Here is a 19,330-nt window from a genome sequence, read left to right as displayed (position 1 = left end):
TGGGAAGTCTGTGTCTAGTTACTGTTCCTGGAGGCACATCTCATTTCCCCCAGCAGAGGATCTGAGGCAGAAACGGGGGACAGTGGGCATGACACTGGTCTAAGGTGCCAGAACCCCAGTCTTCTCCTCACCAGCAGCTCCTTGGCCCCATCACTTCTGCTCTGATTCTCAGAGACCCGCCCCGCCCCCCTCCTTGTCTCCACAGAGTGTCTACCGGGGGAGGGGGAGGGATCCAGGGATTGGCATCCAGGGTCCCCCACCAGTGGCAGTGAGGTCGGCATAGGGAGCAAACTAGTGTTCATTGAACACCCACTGCTTACCAGGCACCTGTACTGAAATCTCACTGGATCCCATTTCACTCACACAACTTCTCGGGAGGTTAGAGCCTCACTCTCACCCGCCAGCCTGACCCAGGCCAGCCTGCCTCTGTGGCAGCTTCCACTCCCTGCGCCAGCCACTGCATGGTGCTCCCTGTGGACTCTCACTGAATCCCCCCAGCCACCCAGGGGCCGGCCATGATTATATCCCCATTTCTCAGATGAGTAAACAGAAGCCCCGAGAGGTTAAGCGCCTTGCCCAAGGACGCACAGCATTTATTGAGGGTCTGCTGTACACACGCCCCGGGGCGGGCACTCCACGACCATCATCTCAGTCTCCACTCCAACATCTTACTGTATTCTCGGGGACAAGATGCCAAATGAGAGCTAGTCACCAGGACAACAAGGAGAATCTGCAACTAGATGAATGAGCACATCCCATCAATACAGCGCAGGGTTTGATACCAGCTTGGAGGGTGGCTTCCCCCTTCCCACCTTGGGGCTTTGTCCTTGCCTAGTGGGGAAGCCATGGAGGGCATGCTAGCCCACCCACCATAACACTAAATGGAAAAGTGCACACACAGGACGTCAGTGTAAGGCCCGGTGTACGGGTCGGAGAACCAAAGGAGGCAGAGCTGACTTCTCTGCCAATATCCATTCTCTCCTTCTGTGGTAACAGAACTCCCGGATTTAACTAGCACGTGGCTTCCAGAATGAAGACCACATTTCCCAGCCTCCTTTGCAGCCACACGAGGTCACGTGGGCCAGTTCTGGCCAATGGGATATGAGTGGGTGACGGCAGCTTGTGTCATGCCCCTTCTACCCTTTCTTTCCTTCCTCCATCCCACTGCTTGGAAAGTGGACACGGGGGTGAAACCACTCTGGGCCACGCAGAAAGGGGCCACGCCCTAGGGAGGGGTGCAGCAGCAAGAGAGGAGGTATCTGATGCTTGACATCGAGTACCCACCTACCAGGCCTGGCCAGGAACACTAACTCCAAGCTGTGCCAGAGAGCTGGTAGCCCCTTTGAGCCACCTTTACTTTGTGTCTCCGTCACCAGAGCCAAACTTACACCCTACCAAATAAACCAGTTCAAATAAGCTAAGGCAGAAGAGTCTCCATAGCAGGTGTTGGCAGTTTGAGGGTTCTGGTCCACCTGAATTAAGCTCAATACAAGGGTGCTGTGTGCTCAGAACATCTGGTGCAAAATCAGGCTGCATTAACAGAAGCGTGGATTCTCGATTAGGGGAAGGCATCTGCTGGAGTCCATACTGGCTGCCTTCCCATTTTATGGGCTTTAACCAGCTGGGGCTCATCAAGGCAAGCGTCCTGGATGGGACCAGAGGCACCCAAGGAGAAGGAAACGGGGGTGTTTGGCCTGAAGAACCGTCAGAAGTCTCCAGCAGAGCCCCGCAAAAGCTGCCAAGAGCCAGTGGCAGGGCAGGAAAGGCCAAGGCCTGGGAGGCAGGGGACACGAAGCAGCCATCCGGGGGACAGGCCCAGGAAATGCAAGGGGAAACGCCAGGAGCAAGCTCACCACCCACGGGCCACTGCCGTCCAACAGGACACGATGGAGTTCCGTGTGTGAGTCAGGCCCTCCTCCTCCACAACCCATCTCCCCCACTGACCTGTAATAGTGTCTGCCAGGCCACCCGTGGAGAAAGATCCATTGCATTCTGTTCCAGAGGCCCCCAGGAAAACAGACGCAGCTCTTGGAGGAAGGCTGCGTAGGTCCATGAGCCATGAGGGCTCCTCGAATAGCTCGAGTTCCTACAGACCCCTACCCCAACACACGCAGCTGTCTTACTCCCTGCTGAGCGACGCGGTGTCAGTGTGCGTGCGCTGATTCAGGGCTGGGCCCTGCCTCCAGGCTGGGGATACTGCCTCCGGTCCTGGAAAGGACATCAACGTCCAAGTTGCCTTTAAACCCAGGCCTCAGTTTCTAGGCCATGACATTCAAAACCACTGCTTGCAACACCTCAGTTTTCTGATTGTTCAGTTGGCTTTAGTAAAAGCTAACCCAAGAGCAACATGGGATGATCGGCAGGGGGTGCCTATAAAGCCCCCAGTGGGACAACATTCCGGGACTAATGCTTCTCTCCCACCAGGCCGGAGGCTCCCACAGCCAGCTGAGGGTCCACAGTGCTGGGAGCCTCCAAAGATGCAAGGAGACAGCCTCTGCAAACTTGACCATTTTGCTCAAGACACAACCTCATTCTTGGCCAGCCCTTCTCCTGTCCTTTTCTTCTTCAGAAATTCAGGGAAGGGAAGCCACTATGTGGAACAGGGGGACTAGTGTGGCCTGTCCACAGGCAACAATGCACCAGGCAGGCCTCCTTGGAGAACACTCCAGACCCCTTGCCAGACTGGGGCAAGTCCCAAACCCTGCCCCTAGGCTAGGGCAATCTGCATTCTAATAAGCTTCCAGATGATTCTTACTTGGTGTAGACTTGAGTTTGAAGCTCCTTGGCTGGGCGATCCCCAGTATCTCTCTCCCACACAGGTGGTTGGGCTTCCCCACCCAGCTTGCTGGGCCTGCGGACCTGCACACCCGCCAGGACATCCCTTTCCCTCCCTCACTCCGCCGGCTCGGGGAGCTCCCCGGCCTCCAGTCTCAGCGCTGCTGTTCCCTTCCATGATTTATGACTGTGACTCCCACACACACTCCGGAGCAGGAAAACCCAGCGCACTGTTCACAAATTAAATCCAGCCCTCCTCTCCTCCCAGGTAATGGGCCCATCTGATGATAGAAGAGCTTATAAATGGCTATCATCAAATTAATCTCCATGTCAGAGAAATAATAGCAGCTGTAAATAAGACTGAGTGTGCCTGGCTTACCAGCTTGTTAGGACACTTTATAAAACAAGGCAGCAACATTAATACTGCATGGTCTCTTTAATTCCCCCAACCACCTGGGTGCAGAAGCTGAGCACTGAATGAGGAGTCTCCTGGGCAGCAGGAGGAAACCCCAGCAGAGCAGGGCTACTGACTGCTTCCTGGCCCCACTGCTTCTTCTCCCGTCTCTGCTCAAACTGTTCCCACAACCATCACTGGGGCTCTCTGGGTTGGGGGGCCACCAGCCATGCTCACTGCTCCCCACGCCCTTCGTGTGACTTCCCCGCCTCCACGTCCTCCCCTCTCTCACCTCCTGCTGACATGGTCCTCATCCTTCACCCCAGCTCGAGACCCACCTCTTCCATGAAGCCCTCCAGGCCACTTGACATCCAAAAGGGGCTGTCGATGTTTGTTTTATCCATCACCAGGCGGCTATAGTGGATACCATAGCAAATCAGCTGTGCCTCCCGCATTAGCCCACATAGCCACTGCCCCTCCTGGGCCTCAGCAAGGCCCCGTGGAGAAAGCAGAGTCCTGAGGATGGGAACAACGGGATGCCACAGGCCCCGGCTCTGAGGCAGGTGTGGGCCCCTTACCTTGGCCAGCCTGACCAGGGGATATGGAGACGCTCAGGCCTCGTGGCTTTAGCCTGGCTGAAGGTCTCCATCTGTTTGTTGGAATTTTAACTGTGTGACTTCAGTGATGGTGGGATGGGGGCCTCATCGGGCACAGGTGGCATGTCAGTGACAAGAAGGAGAAGGAGGTCCCCATCTGGAGACATTTAAGCTTGTATGTTGCGAGGTGAGGAGGTGTCACCGGTATACCTGTGTGCACGCGTGTGCGTGGCTGCACGTGCATAGGTGTGCATTTATTTGCATCTGTGAATGCGTGTACCACACATTCCGATCCCGTACAGGTGTTAACGACTGTGAATGAGTGTATGTGCTGACATTCTGACTGCATGTGGATCGTGTACGAACGTGTATTACACGGGGACAATGTGGGGTTGAGTGCGTGCGTGCGTGCTGGGGTTGAGCACCTGGGTGCATTATTAGGTGAATATCAAGAGCTGCGTGGACCGTGTGCAGTGTGTCAAATATAGCTATGGGCACAGGGGCATGGGGGCTCCCAGCTGGGTAGGGAGAAAGCCCACCCCGTGGCATCTGGACAAGGTCATAAATATAAAAGGTGGGAGGAAAGTCTTAAGCAGAGCAGGGCTTTGTACAAGGCCCGTCCCTCCAGGGGCCAAGAGCTCCCTCCAGGGTCTCCTCCGCTCCCTGGCTAGAGCTCCCCCAGGCTGGCCAGCAAGGGTGTCGCTGGGAGGGGGTGACCCGCTCACCACTGACCTCCTGATCTTAGAGTCTTCTCTTCAGCAGGTAAAGATGGCCCTCCTGGGAGGAAGACTGGGCTGGAGGGGTGAGGGGGGGAACTTCGAGACAGGCAGTCACCAACCGATGGGCCACCTTTCATGGCCTTTCTTAGCCTCTACTTCCCCTCACATAAGGAGCTGCTTTGGGCCAGCCTTGAGGTAGATGACCCAGCTCCCAGGCTGCCATTTCCCAAACGGTCTCCGTGCGCCAAGTTCAAGGGATGTTTTAGGACTCACCATACACACACACAGTTCTGTGGTCAGAGAGTATGGGGAAGTGCTACTGAAGCAGAACCAAAGGGCATTCAGTACTGTGCAAGCTACCAGAACCTTCAGTGTGCTCACATGCATGGGGACCTCCATGACAGGGGTGTCGCGTGCAGCATTTTCCCAAATGGTGGAACGTGTAACTTTTCTGCAGAAACAACATTTAACAGCTCAAGGGGTCCTAGTGTTTGGGTGAAAAATGCTGCCCCGGGGCCCTAGTTCAAGGGTCAGTCAGCTCAAGGCCCATGTCCTCCAAGACTCCTGGACACCACGTCCCCCTCATCTTGCCCTCGTCTGGCCTCCTCCCCCTCCTCCCAGCAGTCAGCCATGATAACCCTTGGAAGGTGGGGGGAGGGTATCCCGTCCCCTCATTGCTTCCTGGGCTGGGGGGGAGGGGGTCTGTCAAGATGTCAACCTTGTTTCCTAGGCCTTCGAGGGCAGTGCCCTGGTCCCGCCCTCAGCCCGAGGCTCAGAACATGCCATCTCTGGGTAGGGGGTGTGCATTTCGTTCTTGACACAAGCCAGTCAACCAGCAGTCACGCTGATGGACGGGCAACACTGCTGTGCTGACAACTAGGAGTGACAAAGCCCCGGCTGCCCCGCAGGACATCAGCCTCACCTCCAGGCCCCACGGGCAGCATTCTGCTTCTCAGCCCGCCCGGTGCCCCTGCAGCCCCTCTGCCTGCGAGACGTTGCCCCGGCCCAATCCCCTGGTCAAGCCCACGCACGCTCCAAGACTCAGCTCCGCACCAGCTCCCCCAGGCACTGCCTTCCCCGGGACGTCCCCGCGCAGGCTGACAGAGCACCCGGTACGTACCTGGGCCCTCACTTCTGACTGCTCACGCACCTGTTTCCCACCACACGGAGTCTGTTAAGGGTAAGTCGCTTAGGAAAGCGGCTGGCACGGACAAGTGCCCCGTGAGCATATGCTATAGTGCTCCTGTTGTCGTTGTTACCCTTGTGTCTCCGGTGCCCGGGACGACGCCTGGGCCAGGGCACGTGCTCAGTGCACACCTGTCAGATGAGCTGCACAAAACCACCATCGGATCTGAGCCTCATGATAAGGGGGGCCAGTGGGGGTGGGGGCATGGGTTTACCAGGATTGTTCCCATTTTACCGATGAGGGCACTTTGGCTCCAAGAAGTCTTGGCTCCTCGCCTTTGTTCCCCTTACCAAATTCAAAGTGCCTCCTAGAAGCAGGCAGGGGATTCTGTGTGTGGCACGTCCCTAGCGGACAGCCACATGGAACAAAAATAGCCCCATACTCTGTGCCGGGCATCACGGGGGGCCCATTTAAACCCCACACAGCCTGGCACGTCAGGATGAGGACCCCATGCTGCAGAGAACAGAGAACCCCCAATGCCCCGAGAGGGGTACCTGCTCCAGAGGGAGGTCACGAAAGCCCCAGCTCCCCTAGGGCAGCCTCGCCCTCCGCAGGCTCTCCCGAGGGACGGCACGCTGACCCACTGGAGCGCTCAGGCAGGGGGTGGGAGAGGAGGCAGAGAGTTATAGGGAAGATGGCTGGGGGTGGGGCAGGGAGAGAGCAGGGAGAGCAGGGCTGGAATGGGTGGGATGACAATGAAATGAGAGGGCCCAATGCTCCAGAAAAGAAAAAGAAAACTCAGACAAGGATGACAGCCACAGGACTCTGAACATTCACCTCTTGGATCGGGTGTGGGCCTAGTGGGAGGGGGCGTGGGAGGCAGGCTGACCTCACAGCTCCCCCAGGCAGCAAAGGGCAGATCTCTCTCCCTCCTGGGGAACAGCTCCAGCTCTGCCTCTTCCGGGAGGCCCTCCTGACTTCTCCAGGCCTCAGCGACCTCTCCCCATCCCGTGTGCCAACCCTGACCAGTTGCCTCCAGGCTCCATTTGTAGCCAGCATCACCATCGGCTTCGCCCTCTGTGTCGCCCAGTCTGGGTTTTCCACCCACTTCCGGGGTGCTCGGGGGTCTCCCCAGCACCCTAGGTTCTCATGAAGTGCGTATGCAATGACACGGGAACGTGTCCAGCCCTTTCTGGTCTGCCCCTAGACTGTCCCAGGGTTCCAGGCCCAAACAAACAGGATGCGTGTTCAGAGGAGGCAGCGGGAGCTGGGAATGACCATCTTTTGCTAAGCACCTCCAAGGTGCCTTGTACCTGATACGTAATTCCTTCATCCTCGCTGCCCCCTGACGCTGGTACCGATAACAATTACCTCCATTTTTTGCTATGAAGAGAGAAGGCTCAGAGGGGCCCAAAGTCACCTAGCTAGTAGGCGCCAAAGCCAAGAATTGAACCCGAGATTTCCCGATGCCAAAACCTGTGCACTTCCTGCTACCACTTAGTCTCCCCCAGTGGTCCTCAAGGAGACCCAGCAGGCACAGCCGTGCCCTGCCCAGGAGCAGGCCTCAAGGTCAAGGGGGCCCTTAGTTTCTGTTTGGGGCCATCCACAAGTTTTAAAAATAGGAAGTGGTGATGGTGGCACAGCACTGTGAATATACTCCATGCCCATGAACTGCGCACCTTAAAGTGGTGAAAACAGCAAATTTTATGCTATCCGGCAGCTCCCCCTTATCCACAGGAAATATGATCCAAGACCCACAGTGGATGCCTGACACCAGAGACAGCACCAAACCCCCGTATATACTATGTTTTTTTTCCTATACACACCTACCTGCAATAAATGTAATTTATAAATAAAGCACAGGAAGAGATTATCAGTAACTAATAATAAATTGCAACAATTGTACCAATATGCTGTACGGTACGCCGTACAAATAAAAGTTAGGTGGACGTGGTCTTCCTCTCAGAACATCTCACTGTCCTGTACTCAGCCTGCCCATGATGACGCGTGGTGACAAAATGCGTCCATGATTGTGGGGGGGACGACCAGGCACTGTGACGTAGGTTAGGCTGCTACTGACCTTCTGATGATGCGTCAGAAAGAGGATCATCTGTTTCTGGACTATAGCTGGCGGTGGGTAACTGACACCGTGGAAATCAAAACTGCAGAGGTAAGGGGGAGCCACTGTATGTATTTTACTACAGTAAAAATGAGAGTCCTGGGGGAAGCCCTGCTGGACACCCCCCACAGGAAAGCCTCCCTCCCTTGCTTCTTCCTGGGATTCGTCTCCACCTCCCGGCCTCCCCCACTCAGACCCTCGCTCCCAGTCCTCGCCCTGGCTCTCCAGACTTCGGAGGCGATACGGCAGATGAGGCACCATATTGAAATACCATCCTTCTCTCTCTCTGCCTAAACCCCACACTGTCTTCAGCCTCACCCAGTTGTGCCCCTCACAGAGCTTCACTCGACCACCCCTGTGAGGGCTCCTGGAGCTCAGGCCGCTTCCAACTGGCCTTGAATCAAGACCAGGAAGAACACTGGCCCCTCAGAATCAGGACACCCGGGTCCCGATCCTGACTGGGGCGCTCGGGAGCTGGCTTTGCAACTCCAGCCACTGGACAGGCTTGGGTTTCCGGTTCTGTGACGAGAACTTGCTTCACCCAGCACCCCTCATACTCTTCCCCGGGAGCACCCCAATGTCAATGTAAAACAACGAGCTCCCCAGCCATGGGGGTGCAGTCTGACCTGCCCACATGAAATGTGTCATGCAAGTCTTCTATTTTCACTCAAAAGTTCACGCAACCTTTGCAATTGATGACTTAAGAGCTCCTTGTCTAGTTTAATATAAAAACCTCTTTTTCCCCAGATTTGGTAGTAAAACTGGAAACCATGCTGTGTTTCCATGGCATGGGGCATGGAAGGGCCGTTTTTGGCCCGGAGTCACGGGTTCTGCTCTCTGTCCCTTGCACACCTCTCCCAACTCCCCGCTAGTCTGGATGCTCCTAGAGGGCAGGTCTGGACCACCCGGCCATGGTGAGCACAAGAGGGACTCCGAAAAGACTTAGTGAGTATTGCGGGAGACGGTGGGTGCCACCTGCTGAAGAGCAGGGGGGACTGTGACAACATGTCTCTAACTTCCTCCTTCCCATCCTTCATGTCGTGCTCCTTCTTCCCTCCACCTGTCTCCTGGGGGGAGCTCAGACTGGTCAAGGACCCTTCAGGATGAAGTGGGGATAGAATGCGAAAATGCAGCCCAGGTTCCTGTCTGGGGTCCTTCTCCACCTTCTCCGTCACTCTCCCAATTCACCTGCCCAGGTGAGGGCTGGTTGGCTGTTGTTCCCTTCACCACCTGCGACCTCTCTTCCCCTCCCCCCTCCCCACGGCTGCCTCTTACTGCCCTTGCCCTCTGGCTCCGCTCCAGCCCTGCCTCCCGGGCACCCCTGCCTGCGGCAGCCTCAGTATCTATCCCCTCAGCAGAAAGGAGTCCAGGAGGCACTGCCTCCCAAGCCCAGCTTCCACCCAGACCAGCCGCTGAGCTCCCGGCTCAGGCCGGACTTGCACCTGTGCCACAGTCTACCCAACCTGGTGTCCAAGAGCAGCTCCAGCAAGTTCCAACTAAATCAAGGCCGAGGCTCTGTCCAGCTACCTCTTTTGTCTCCCTCACCTGGACACACAGGCTCCCAAGCCAGGGGTGACCGGTAGTGGGGGACAGCCCTGTGGACCCAAGCCTTCCCCTCATCATGTCTCACCTTCCCCAGGGTTGGATTTCTCAACTCTGGTCACCAGGACCATGTCTGCTAGGTGGAGGTGGAGGCCTGAACAGGCCAGCCGCTCTTTCCCGGCCAGTCCATTCCAGCTCGCCTGCAGGGAATGCCCGCCCCCCCCAGTCGGGGAGCTCCACCCTCCGGCTTAAGGAACTCTACCAGGATCTCCAGTCCTGGGGGGAGGCATTCATCCATTCCTGCCCACAGAGTTTGGGGACGGGAGCAACTGCTCCAGGAGGCGGGTGCCTGGGGAACACGGGGAGGGGGTGGCACGGAGGCCCCGGCAGCTAGGGGAGCAGAGCCGCGGCGACACTGGCTGTGGGGGAGGGGCAGACTCGAGCGCGCCTCCGCCCCCTTCCCTCCCACTCTCAGCCCCAGACTGCGAGCAGCAGCTGTTCCAGAGCTTCCTGCCCTTCCTTGAGACAGGTGTTGGCCCAGTGCTCACTTCCTCCCAGCCTCTCCTCCACCCCCTCTCCACGTGGCAGGCTGGTGCTGAGTCAGCAGCCGCCACTTCCTGTCCCCGCCGCACCGCGGCTACCTGGGGGAGCGCTGAGCCCCGACGGGCCAGGCCACCCACTGGGTGACTTCCCGAGCGCTGTCTCCCCTGCCTGCGCTGGCTCGCCTCGGGGGGAGGGGGGGGGAGGTTTCAAGGAAAGGATGCCTTAGGAAAGCACGGGAACTTCCCGTTCTGAGGCCGAACCAGGGCAGCTGCGCCGGCAAGCCGCCCCACCCTGAGCTCGGCCCGCGTCGGGTCGGCGTTCAGGGCCTCTGCGGGCCCCTGGCTGCCGTCCCGCGGCGCGGAGAGCTGGCCAGCGGAAGTGGCCTAGGAAGGTGGCACTAAGGGAAGGCAAAGAGTGATGCAAGTGATTCTCATCTGGGGGAAATCCCAGTTTTTGAAGGCAGGAAGGGGCCATTCGGCCAATCATCTCCAGTAGCAGACAGCAAAGAGGGCACCGAGCAGTCGGACGTGACCCCACGGGTCACACCCTCGCTAATTGGCGGAGCAGGACCCCGCGTCCGGGCTGTCCCCACTGCACTGTCTCTCCTGTCTGAGGACCACCACTAGGGAATGCCAGTCAGTGCCACTACCCTGGCCTTTGGCTGACTTCTCGTTTTGTTTCATTTGCGTCACTTTCTGTGGCAAGTCCTTCCCCGTGAGACAGACACGATGGACCTATCATCCCCATTTGACTGACCGGCCAGCTGAGGCCCAGTGGGGGAAGCTGACCTGCTCATGATCACAGGAGTTTGTGGCAGAAAAAAAGACCAGCACCCAGATCTCAGAAGTTTATGCAAACCTTCCTGCTTCCAAGCCCTCTCTTACCCGCCCTCCTCTCCACCTATTTGGACCTGTTGATGGAAGAGGCCGATGGTGAGCAGAGAGGCTTTGGAGCTGTCAGACCCATCCGCTGACCTCTCCTCCCATGTGGCTCACAGCAGCCCTCAACCCAGTGCCCTGTGAGTGCGTTGGACTCCACCAGCCCAAGGGCAGAGCCACCATTCGAGGGGAATATTGCGCAGCCATTAAAAGTGATGCTCATGGGGACAACATAGGAGAGCATGAAAAGGCTTGTGACATGTGACGTAAAAAAATGGAGAATGCAGGAGTGTATGTTACTGTGTTTACAGCTCTCCGCAATATATACATGTATGTGTGCACGAACACGTGGAAGGAATTTCACTAACATGATCGGAGGGGGTGGACATCCAAAAGATTTCTTTTCCCTTTGGTCTATTTTCTAAACCTTCCAAAATGTCATTCCACTACTTCCATGATAGAACACAGATAGAAGCTGTTGAAACACCAAGCTCTTCCTCCTCACGTGGGTAAAGTCAACCTTTCCGCAAACGTGTGGAGGCAAGAATCCTGGCACTTGCCTGCCTTGGAGTCTCTCTTCTCAAAAACGGTGAAGTTTGATGAAAACCATTCAAACTGAGACATCAGGGCACAGCGGGGCACAGCTCCCCAGGGGTCTGTGTCGTAAGGGAGGCTATGGAGAGAATGGCCTACTGACTAAAGATGCGTGCATATAACCGAAGAAGGGGATTTCAAGACTGCAGAGAGGGTTTTGAGGAGTTGCCATGAAAACATGAGGAATTTTTATTGAAGTGAATTTCCTAACCGCGCTGGGTACAGAAGCCTTAAACCACAGGACACTGTCACGGTCCCCTTTCCTCTGTCACTCTTGGCATCTCAAACTCACTGAACTCAGCTCTCCCTGAAACTGACTACTGCTCCCATCTCCCAGTTTGTCTTCATGGCCGTACACACCCCCAGGTACTTCACCCAGGCTCAGTTCTGCTCACTTCCTCTTATGGTAAGGCCCCTTGTGGGAACTGCCCTTCCCATCCCCCAGACCTTTGGTTTAGGCTTCCATCACCCCTGGAAGCCTGCCACGGCCTCCTCCCCAGCCTCGGCCCCTTGGCTCACCCCTCTGTCATCAGCTGCCAGAATGAGTTGTCGAAATACCACTCTCCCCAAAGAGCTCCCAATGGCTAAAGGAGCAAGTTCAAACTCTGCTGAAGCTTCCCGAGGCCTTCAAAAACTGGCTTCAAAATATCTTCCAGACTTTCCTCCCACATTCTCCAGACCACGTGCTGCTTAACCCCTGGAGCTGTGCACTAGGGAGAAGCAGTGACAATGACCCCAGGGCCTCCTATGGCCATGCAAGGCGACAGACCTGCACACACACCCTTATACACATGCACACACGCATACACGTGCATACACACACACCCTTCCTCATAGGCACATCCTGGTCTTGCCAAATCAGCGGAGCCTCTTGGCCTTAGCCAAAGTCTCACTTCTACCCTACCCCAACCTGCAGCCCTTCTTCCTCTTCCTCCCTCCTGTATTTATACGACCCTTTGAGGCACATCTTAACTCCACTTCCTCAGCAAGGTCAGCTCTGAGACTTTATTTGATCCCTCACGAATAAATGCCTCCAGTTATGGGGGATGGAGGGGCAACCATCTAGCGGACCCTAGGCACCTGCTGCGTGCCAGGTGCCTTTGAATAGTCTAGACACACCCTATCAGGTATGATGGTGGTCACTGTTTAGAGGATGCTCAGAGCAGCGGTCTAAGTTCACCCTTCCAGGTCAAGACTGAGCTAGGACTCAACCCCGGGACTGCTCCAGGCTCTTCCCACTTCGCCCAGTCAGGATGTTCTGCCATCACAGAACATCTGAGACAGCATCTCGTTTCCTAAGCATTCATCTCCCAGCCTCAGCATAAACCTCAGGAGGGCAGACACCCAGGTCCTACATTGCTTTAGTATCCCCCTTAGCTTGGTCCCAAGTAGGTATTCAATAAACGCTCAATAACTAAATGAACAAACAGGTGAGTGGATGAATGAATGACTGAGTACATGAAGGCACAGGCATTGCAAGCGGCTGTGCTTCAGGGTTATGAACATTTGCTTTTAGTTCTCAAAGCATCCAGAAAATCTGATTCTCTCCAAAGCAAGCTCTCCCCATTACTCTCCCCCCAACTCTCTTGGAAATATATTGGCTCATCCGTGGCCAAGCCGTACTGGAAACTAATAAAAACTCATTCACATTCATACAGTGTTAAGCCAGGAATTTTTAAAGAGCTATTTAGATCCATAGGAAAACAAAGGCACAAATGTCTGGCACATTTGTGCAAACAGTAGTCAGGTAGGATTGAGAGATCCAGAGTCATACTCTGAATTGGAGTCAAGGGTGTGTGTCTCCTGGCCAGGAAAGGGGTTTCACACTGCACTTGGGTCCAGCTCAGAGCTGCTGCTTCCCTCACTCAGGAAACCAGGAAACGAGTAAGTTTTCCAATGGGACACTTTAGGCTGCTTATTTAAAGATGGGAGAGATGTGGGGGGAAAGGATGGGACAGGAGGAGAGCAAACTGTAAAGTGAAGAAAAGAGGACCCAGGTCTCTGTCACCTGCATCTTAGAGCATCGAGACTCTTGATGGTTTTCCCCTAGTCTTGAGTGATGAATTGTATTTGCTGGTTTATAGGTAACTATTATTTAAGAAAACTCATCAATTAAGTGGTCCTTATCTGATGCTAGTTTCAAAAGAGTTCTTTTGTTTGAAAAGAAGACTGGTAAACAAGATCTGTGTTTCATCTCATTACAAAGTCTGTGCTGTAGGATCTAAGTAACAGATGGCTTTTCCAAAATCCTGGAGTCAAAAGTTATTAAAACGGATATGTGTCAGATGGTTGAGAGAGTAGATGTAAAGTACAATGGCTTTGTAATGATTGGATCATCCAGTCAGGGGAAAAGGCTTCTTCATCTGAATGTGTTTCTTCTGACAATCTGGGTGAAAATAGAGTATGCATTTGATCAATTGCTAAAGCATGACTTCCCACTAACCCCACTAGCTTTCTATATTATTACTAGGTTATGAGACCATCCTTGCAATGTATTGTTCAATGAATTTTGACACACATAATCTAGAGAAATAGAATCTTAGGGTTGGTTAACATCAATCTAATAAAAGCCACTGCTCTCTAGGACAAAAATGAGGGTCATCACCTGATTTGGGGTACTTTTACCATTGTTGAGGATGGGTTGGGGAATGGTTGATTTTGCTTTCTCAAGCTAGGAACAAAATTAAAAGTTTCATGTAAGCCAAAATAAAAGAAGAAAAGGAAGGAGGAGGAGAAGCAAAAAAAGAAAAAAAAAATCCTTGAAGGCCTGCATACTCTTCTTGTACCAACTACAGCATGAGCCTCTGCTGGGAACTTCCATGTGTGTCCATGTGTCACAGTAAATCAGCTCAGCTTTCCCACCCAGGCTGGGGAGAGCATGAGAACAAAGGCCCAGAGCAGAAAGGGCAGTAATGGGAGGAGAGGAGAGTCCTACCAAGCCACAAAGAAGGCAAGGAAGCACTGTGGTCAGGCAGGGTGCACCTCCATGGGGAAGGAATGCCAGCAGAGGGGCAGAGGGACCCCAGGAGACAGCCCAGAGAAGGAAGGAGGAGGTACAGCCCAAGGAAGAGCGGCTCCAAAATGATGACCCTTTGTAGAAACCGTGAATTTCTTTAATGAACTGATTTCCTGGGTGTCTAAAATGCTTCATTTAGCAAGACTTCTTCTGGGCTGAAATTGAATAGGTGTAATTGACAAATGCTTGAATTTGGGTTCCACTCTGGGGGAAAAATACCTCTCCACTGGCTTCTCAAATGTAATTATGGAAAAAAGATACACGTTAAGGGCTTTTCTTCCAATTCAATTTGGGGGAAGTTTCCCTCCTGATCCGCACCCCACCTCCTACACACATGCGCACGCCCACACACACACACACACACACACACACACACACACACACACAGAGCGACAATGGCAAGAGATCGGGCTTTCTTTCTCAAGAGAGGCAGTAGGGCCACAGATGAGGCAGCTGTCAGGGAACCAGGCTATAATCAGCTTTAACTGGCTTACAGCCTACAGAGGACACAGACCCTCTTATTTCTACGGTAACAGGTCAGGCTGCTGACCCTGGGATAAATGTGGGGGTGGTCTGGGTTGGTTTCTGTTGCCAACATCTTCCTTATGCAGGATCTCAATGCAAAACTTACACTGCAGGTCCCAAGAATTTAAAGATGCACATAGAAGAGGGTACTTTAAAATTCTAGACCATGGTTTCAACTGCATGTCACATGTTACCCCCAGCATGATTTATAAGGACAGTAAATCAATGAGACAGTAAAAGGAAAAGTTCAAACACAACCAAAAATGGGTTTTTCAGGCGAGTCTGAAATGCTACAAGATTGCTAGTTAAGAACAGTATCCCTTTTCTCAACCTAAGTGTTACACCCCTCCCTCTTCCCCAGCATCACAAACTGAGTGCCATGTAACTTAGAAACTATGATGAAATGTGCAGGCTATTAGGTACACAGGTGGCCAAAGACAGGGTCCCTACGCAGTTGAGCGTTTTGGTGTGGTAGGGCAGCTGACCCTTCCCATGGCCCCAGGTGTCTACTGTAAAAAGATACGGACTAGATCTGTACCACAAAAATAAATAAATAAATAAATAAGAAAGAAAAAAAGAAAGGAAAGGAAAAAAACAAGGCATTCACTCGAATCTTACAATGGGAGGTGGGAGTGGTGGGTGGGTGAGGGTGGGGATAGAAAAGCAAGGGAAAAAATCTAAACAGCAGGATACGACAATAAATGGGAAAACAGCAAGAGAAAAAGCACACTAGGTTAATATAGGAAAACTAGTTCTTTATTGAGAGATTGTATATTAGTATTAGTGGATTCTGTGTGTAACAATGTCATCATGCACACGATACAAAAAAAAAAAAGGCTGGGCCCACCATGCTTCGGAAGGGCAACAGAACAAAAGCAGCGTACAATGAGCAGATGGCCGGGGCTACACGACCACAGTACGTTTCAGCAGGGTGACATCTCTAACCGAGCGCTGTACATTGTCAACTGGGGGATGTAAAAAAATACAGATCATGCTTTAGTTTTAGTACAAGAAAAGGTGAAAAAGATACACAACCAAAAGGATATTTGATACAGAAAAAATTACCCACAAAATAAGAACAAGAAGTAATTCAGCACAGCAGAACACGCTATCCCTGTTTAATGGAAAACCATTTTGCTGGGGATTCTTTTTTCTTCTTCATTTTGTTTTGTGGTTTTTTTTTTTTTTTGTTTTGTTTTTGTTTTTTTCTCTTTCTTTTCAGATTGCCAAATGGCAATCTGGGGCAGCCACTTGGGACTTTATTTTGGAAGGGCCCTCGAAGTAGGGGCCTTATTCTTTCATTATTGCCGCTGTTTTGTTTCAGTTTTCAAGCAGGTCTGGCTGGTGAGGCAGCAGAAGGGAGCCGGCTGTTAAAGGGGCAGCTCTGAGGGCCAGGGCGGATGTCCAAAGATGCTCTTGACATTGTACAATTGAACAATTAAGACACCACGGCCCCGGCTCCCCCTTAAGCCAGGGACCTTGCTGCACCAAATTTTCAGAGGCTATGGAGTGGAAGCAACTGCCATTTCATCAAAGATTTTCAGAGATGTATAGATACACTCATTATTTTTGGCCTCCGACTAAATGTAATCTCTTCACTTATTCCTGGGTGTTGCCAAGAAGCTAGCTGATGGCCACCCAGATAAGCGGGAAATGGGGTGCTACAGCCTCCAAGCCAAGGCAAAAGGAATCCACTTAACAGGGATTTACAGTGCAATGTACTCAGCTAAACAAGATGAAGATACAAAAATGGTTATTTCTCTACATCTATTCTGAAATGGCCTACATCCTACACTACTACAATGGAAACTAAAAAGAACAGACTTAAGCTGGCAAGCTATCTAATAGTTTTACAAGAAGATTGTGGTGTAGGACCTTGTTGGGTTAAGCATTAGTATCCTCTATCAAAAGGTCATGAATTCTTATCTCATGGTGCTAAATTTTACCCACAGCCCCACTCACCCTCAGCCCTTGAATTTCCTGTGGGCGTGTTTGCCATGAAAGTAAACTTTGACTGATGGGCAGAATTTGTTTTGTTGGGGTTTTTTTTTTGGGGGGGGGGTGTATTAAAAATAAAATTTAAAGGCAGCTGAGCAATTTGAATTTCAAACGTAAAATCGGCATCCTGCAATGGTATTTAGAGATCCGTGGTATTAATGAGGATGATAATGATTTAATCAGGATAATTATACTTTCAGGCTCAACATCCTTCTTAATCATTTTTGAATTTCTGCCTAGTGTAATGTTCCACACCCGCTTTAAGAGGAAATGCCAAGTAATAAGACATAATTGTGTGTTGGGGGAGGGGGTTGGCATTTCAAGGGAGAGCTCGCCCAGCCCCACCCCACTCCTATTCCTCACACACCCACCCCACACCCCCTCCACCGGCCTGAGATAGGGATACTGCCGCTTAAATAGCAATGCCTTCCTCAGATGGAGACAGGAGATGGTTAAGAGGGGTGTCACAATACAGCTAAATGCGGAGGCAGAAGGGTCACAGCGCACACAGCAGCGAGTTGACCATTCACTGAGCTACACAATGAAGAAAAAAAAAGATTTGATAAATGCAGAATGTCATCATTCTATCATCACACAAAAAAACTGCGGTTCAAACAGGCCTAAGGGGGCCAACCTTGCCTTTTAGGTTCTGGGGAGAGGCGTGGGGCTGGGGACAGCTGGGCTGGAAGAAAGAGGGCTGGGCTTTCATTTTCTTGCCCAATCGGGCCCCTGGGGCGCACTAAAGCGCTGGCCCCGCGACCCCACCCCCTGCTCTGACTCGGTGGAGCGGCCCTGGTCGCAAAGGGAAGACATCATTCTGTGCGTGAGGAAGGGGGGAGGAGGGAGGGCCTTAGCCAGCAGGGATTTAAGCAGACTTGGAGTGGGAGAGGGTAGCAGAAACATTTCCAAGAAGAGAAATGTGAGTCCAGAGGCAGAATACAAAAAGAAAAAAAAAAAAAAAAATGAATCTAAATGCATCCCGGATTTGCTTTGGGAGGTGGGAATTTTTGATTAAAAGAAAATGGAAGAAATGTAGGGGGGGGGGGAGAAGAGGGGGAAACCAAGCTATTGTTGGAGCAGAATGTAAGGGAAAGGGGATGTGGGGAAGGGGACCGTGCAAACACACCCCATATATCACAGTTAAAAACAAAGCCGGCGCCGGCCTGCTGCTTTGTCAACGCCCGCCCGGGGCAAAGGCCTGGCGTGGAGGCAGCTTTCCACCTCATCCTCACACACAGCGCGACACCCAAGGGCCGGGCACCCCGCTCCGGCCGGGACCAGGGGTGCACGGCAGGGCACGTCTGACTCCTAAGCGCGCACACACTTACACACACGCTCACATACACACACACACCCAAGCACACTGAACCCATAAATGCAACTGTCATACAAAGACAATGGTGGGGGTTGGGGGGGATAGCACAAGGAAGATGCAAAAAAGGGTTACAGGGGAGAAAAGGATGGGACGGGACGGGAAATCATGCAAGTGCCCACCAGAGGGTGGGGGCTGGGGCACGGGATAGGGCAGATGCCAGATCCCAGCTAACCAGCCTTCGGTATCAATGACCAAAGAGATAAAGAAATACAAACACAACACAAAAACATATATGCCTCAACACACACACACACACACACACACACACACACACACACACACACACACCAGAAAACCAAGTATGCTTGCACACACACACACACACACGCACACAGTCATGTACCTCTCGCCTTCTTTCGATCATACAGGGCTAGGTATTAGGGAAGGGGCTGTGATTTGGGGGAACCGCGTCCGCCGCAAAGAATAAAAAATGGGGCTGGGGAGGGAGGGACCCAAATTCGCCAAACCCTAACTTCACTACAAAAGCTCCCACGAGGGCGGCCACCCCCACACTGGGGGTCCCCCAAAAGGGAGAGGGGAGAAGCCACCGCTCGCCCTGCGTCCCCGCGGGTGTGCCCTGAGCCCCCGGCCGCCCGCGGCGCCCGCCCCCGCCCCGCTGCCTGCGGCGATCCACGCTCCGAAGCGGACCCCGAAAGGAAAAAGCGATACCTCTGTTTCGCACAGAGCCAAACACTGGAAGCACGAGATAGCCGACGTGGACCAGGACCATCCTGGCTCCTCGCGCGGCGGCGGCGGCGGCGGCGGCGGCTGCGCGCGGGCCCTTTGTGGCGCGGCTCCGGGGCGCGGGCGCGGGCGGCGGCGGGGCTGCGGGAGCCGCCGGGGCGGGAGGCGGAGCGCGGGGCGCGGGCGGCGGTGGGGCGGCGGCTGGCGGGGAGACAGATGGCCCATGGAAAGGCTCCCTTCCCGGCCCCTCTCGACATTCAAAGGCGCTGGGGCCGCAGCTGCCGCCACACAAAGGCGCGCGCAGCCAATGGGAGCGGAGCGCAGCGCGGCGCGGCCTCGCCGGAACCGCGGGGGACAGCGGGGACCGCGGGCGCGCGGGTGGCGGGGGGAGGGAGGGGTGACGGCTGCGAGGGCGCGGGCGGCCAATCGCGGAGGCCCGCGGCCGG

At 53.7% G+C, this 19,330-nt stretch overlaps 1 protein-coding gene across 2 annotated transcripts in view; it reads right to left on the bottom strand.

Moving 5' to 3' along the window:
• The window catches only part of ARK2C (arkadia (RNF111) C-terminal like ring finger ubiquitin ligase 2C), a 107,244-nt gene extending 88,277 nt beyond the window's left edge, over positions 1 to 18,967 (bottom strand). The window contains exon 1 of one of the 2 annotated variants that reach the window (XM_086682888.1): positions 18,870 to 18,967. In XM_086682888.1, the coding sequence (XP_086539014.1) occupies positions 18,870 to 18,930 (61 nt within the window). In that variant the 5' untranslated portion in view covers positions 18,931 to 18,967. Of the gene's footprint in view, positions 1 to 7,690; positions 8,951 to 18,869 lie in introns of those variants that run through there. The other variant, XM_086682889.1, reaches the window with a different exon arrangement.
• Between the last annotated feature and the right edge of the window lie 363 nt (positions 18,968 to 19,330).

This window comes from Puma concolor, chromosome D3 (assembly GCF_028749965.1).
Source record: "Puma concolor isolate L17-30 chromosome D3, mPumCon1.1.hap2, whole genome shotgun sequence".
NCBI classification, from domain to species: Eukaryota; Metazoa; Chordata; class Mammalia; order Carnivora; family Felidae; genus Puma; species Puma concolor.
This window is presented reverse-complemented; position numbering and strand designations above follow the sequence as displayed.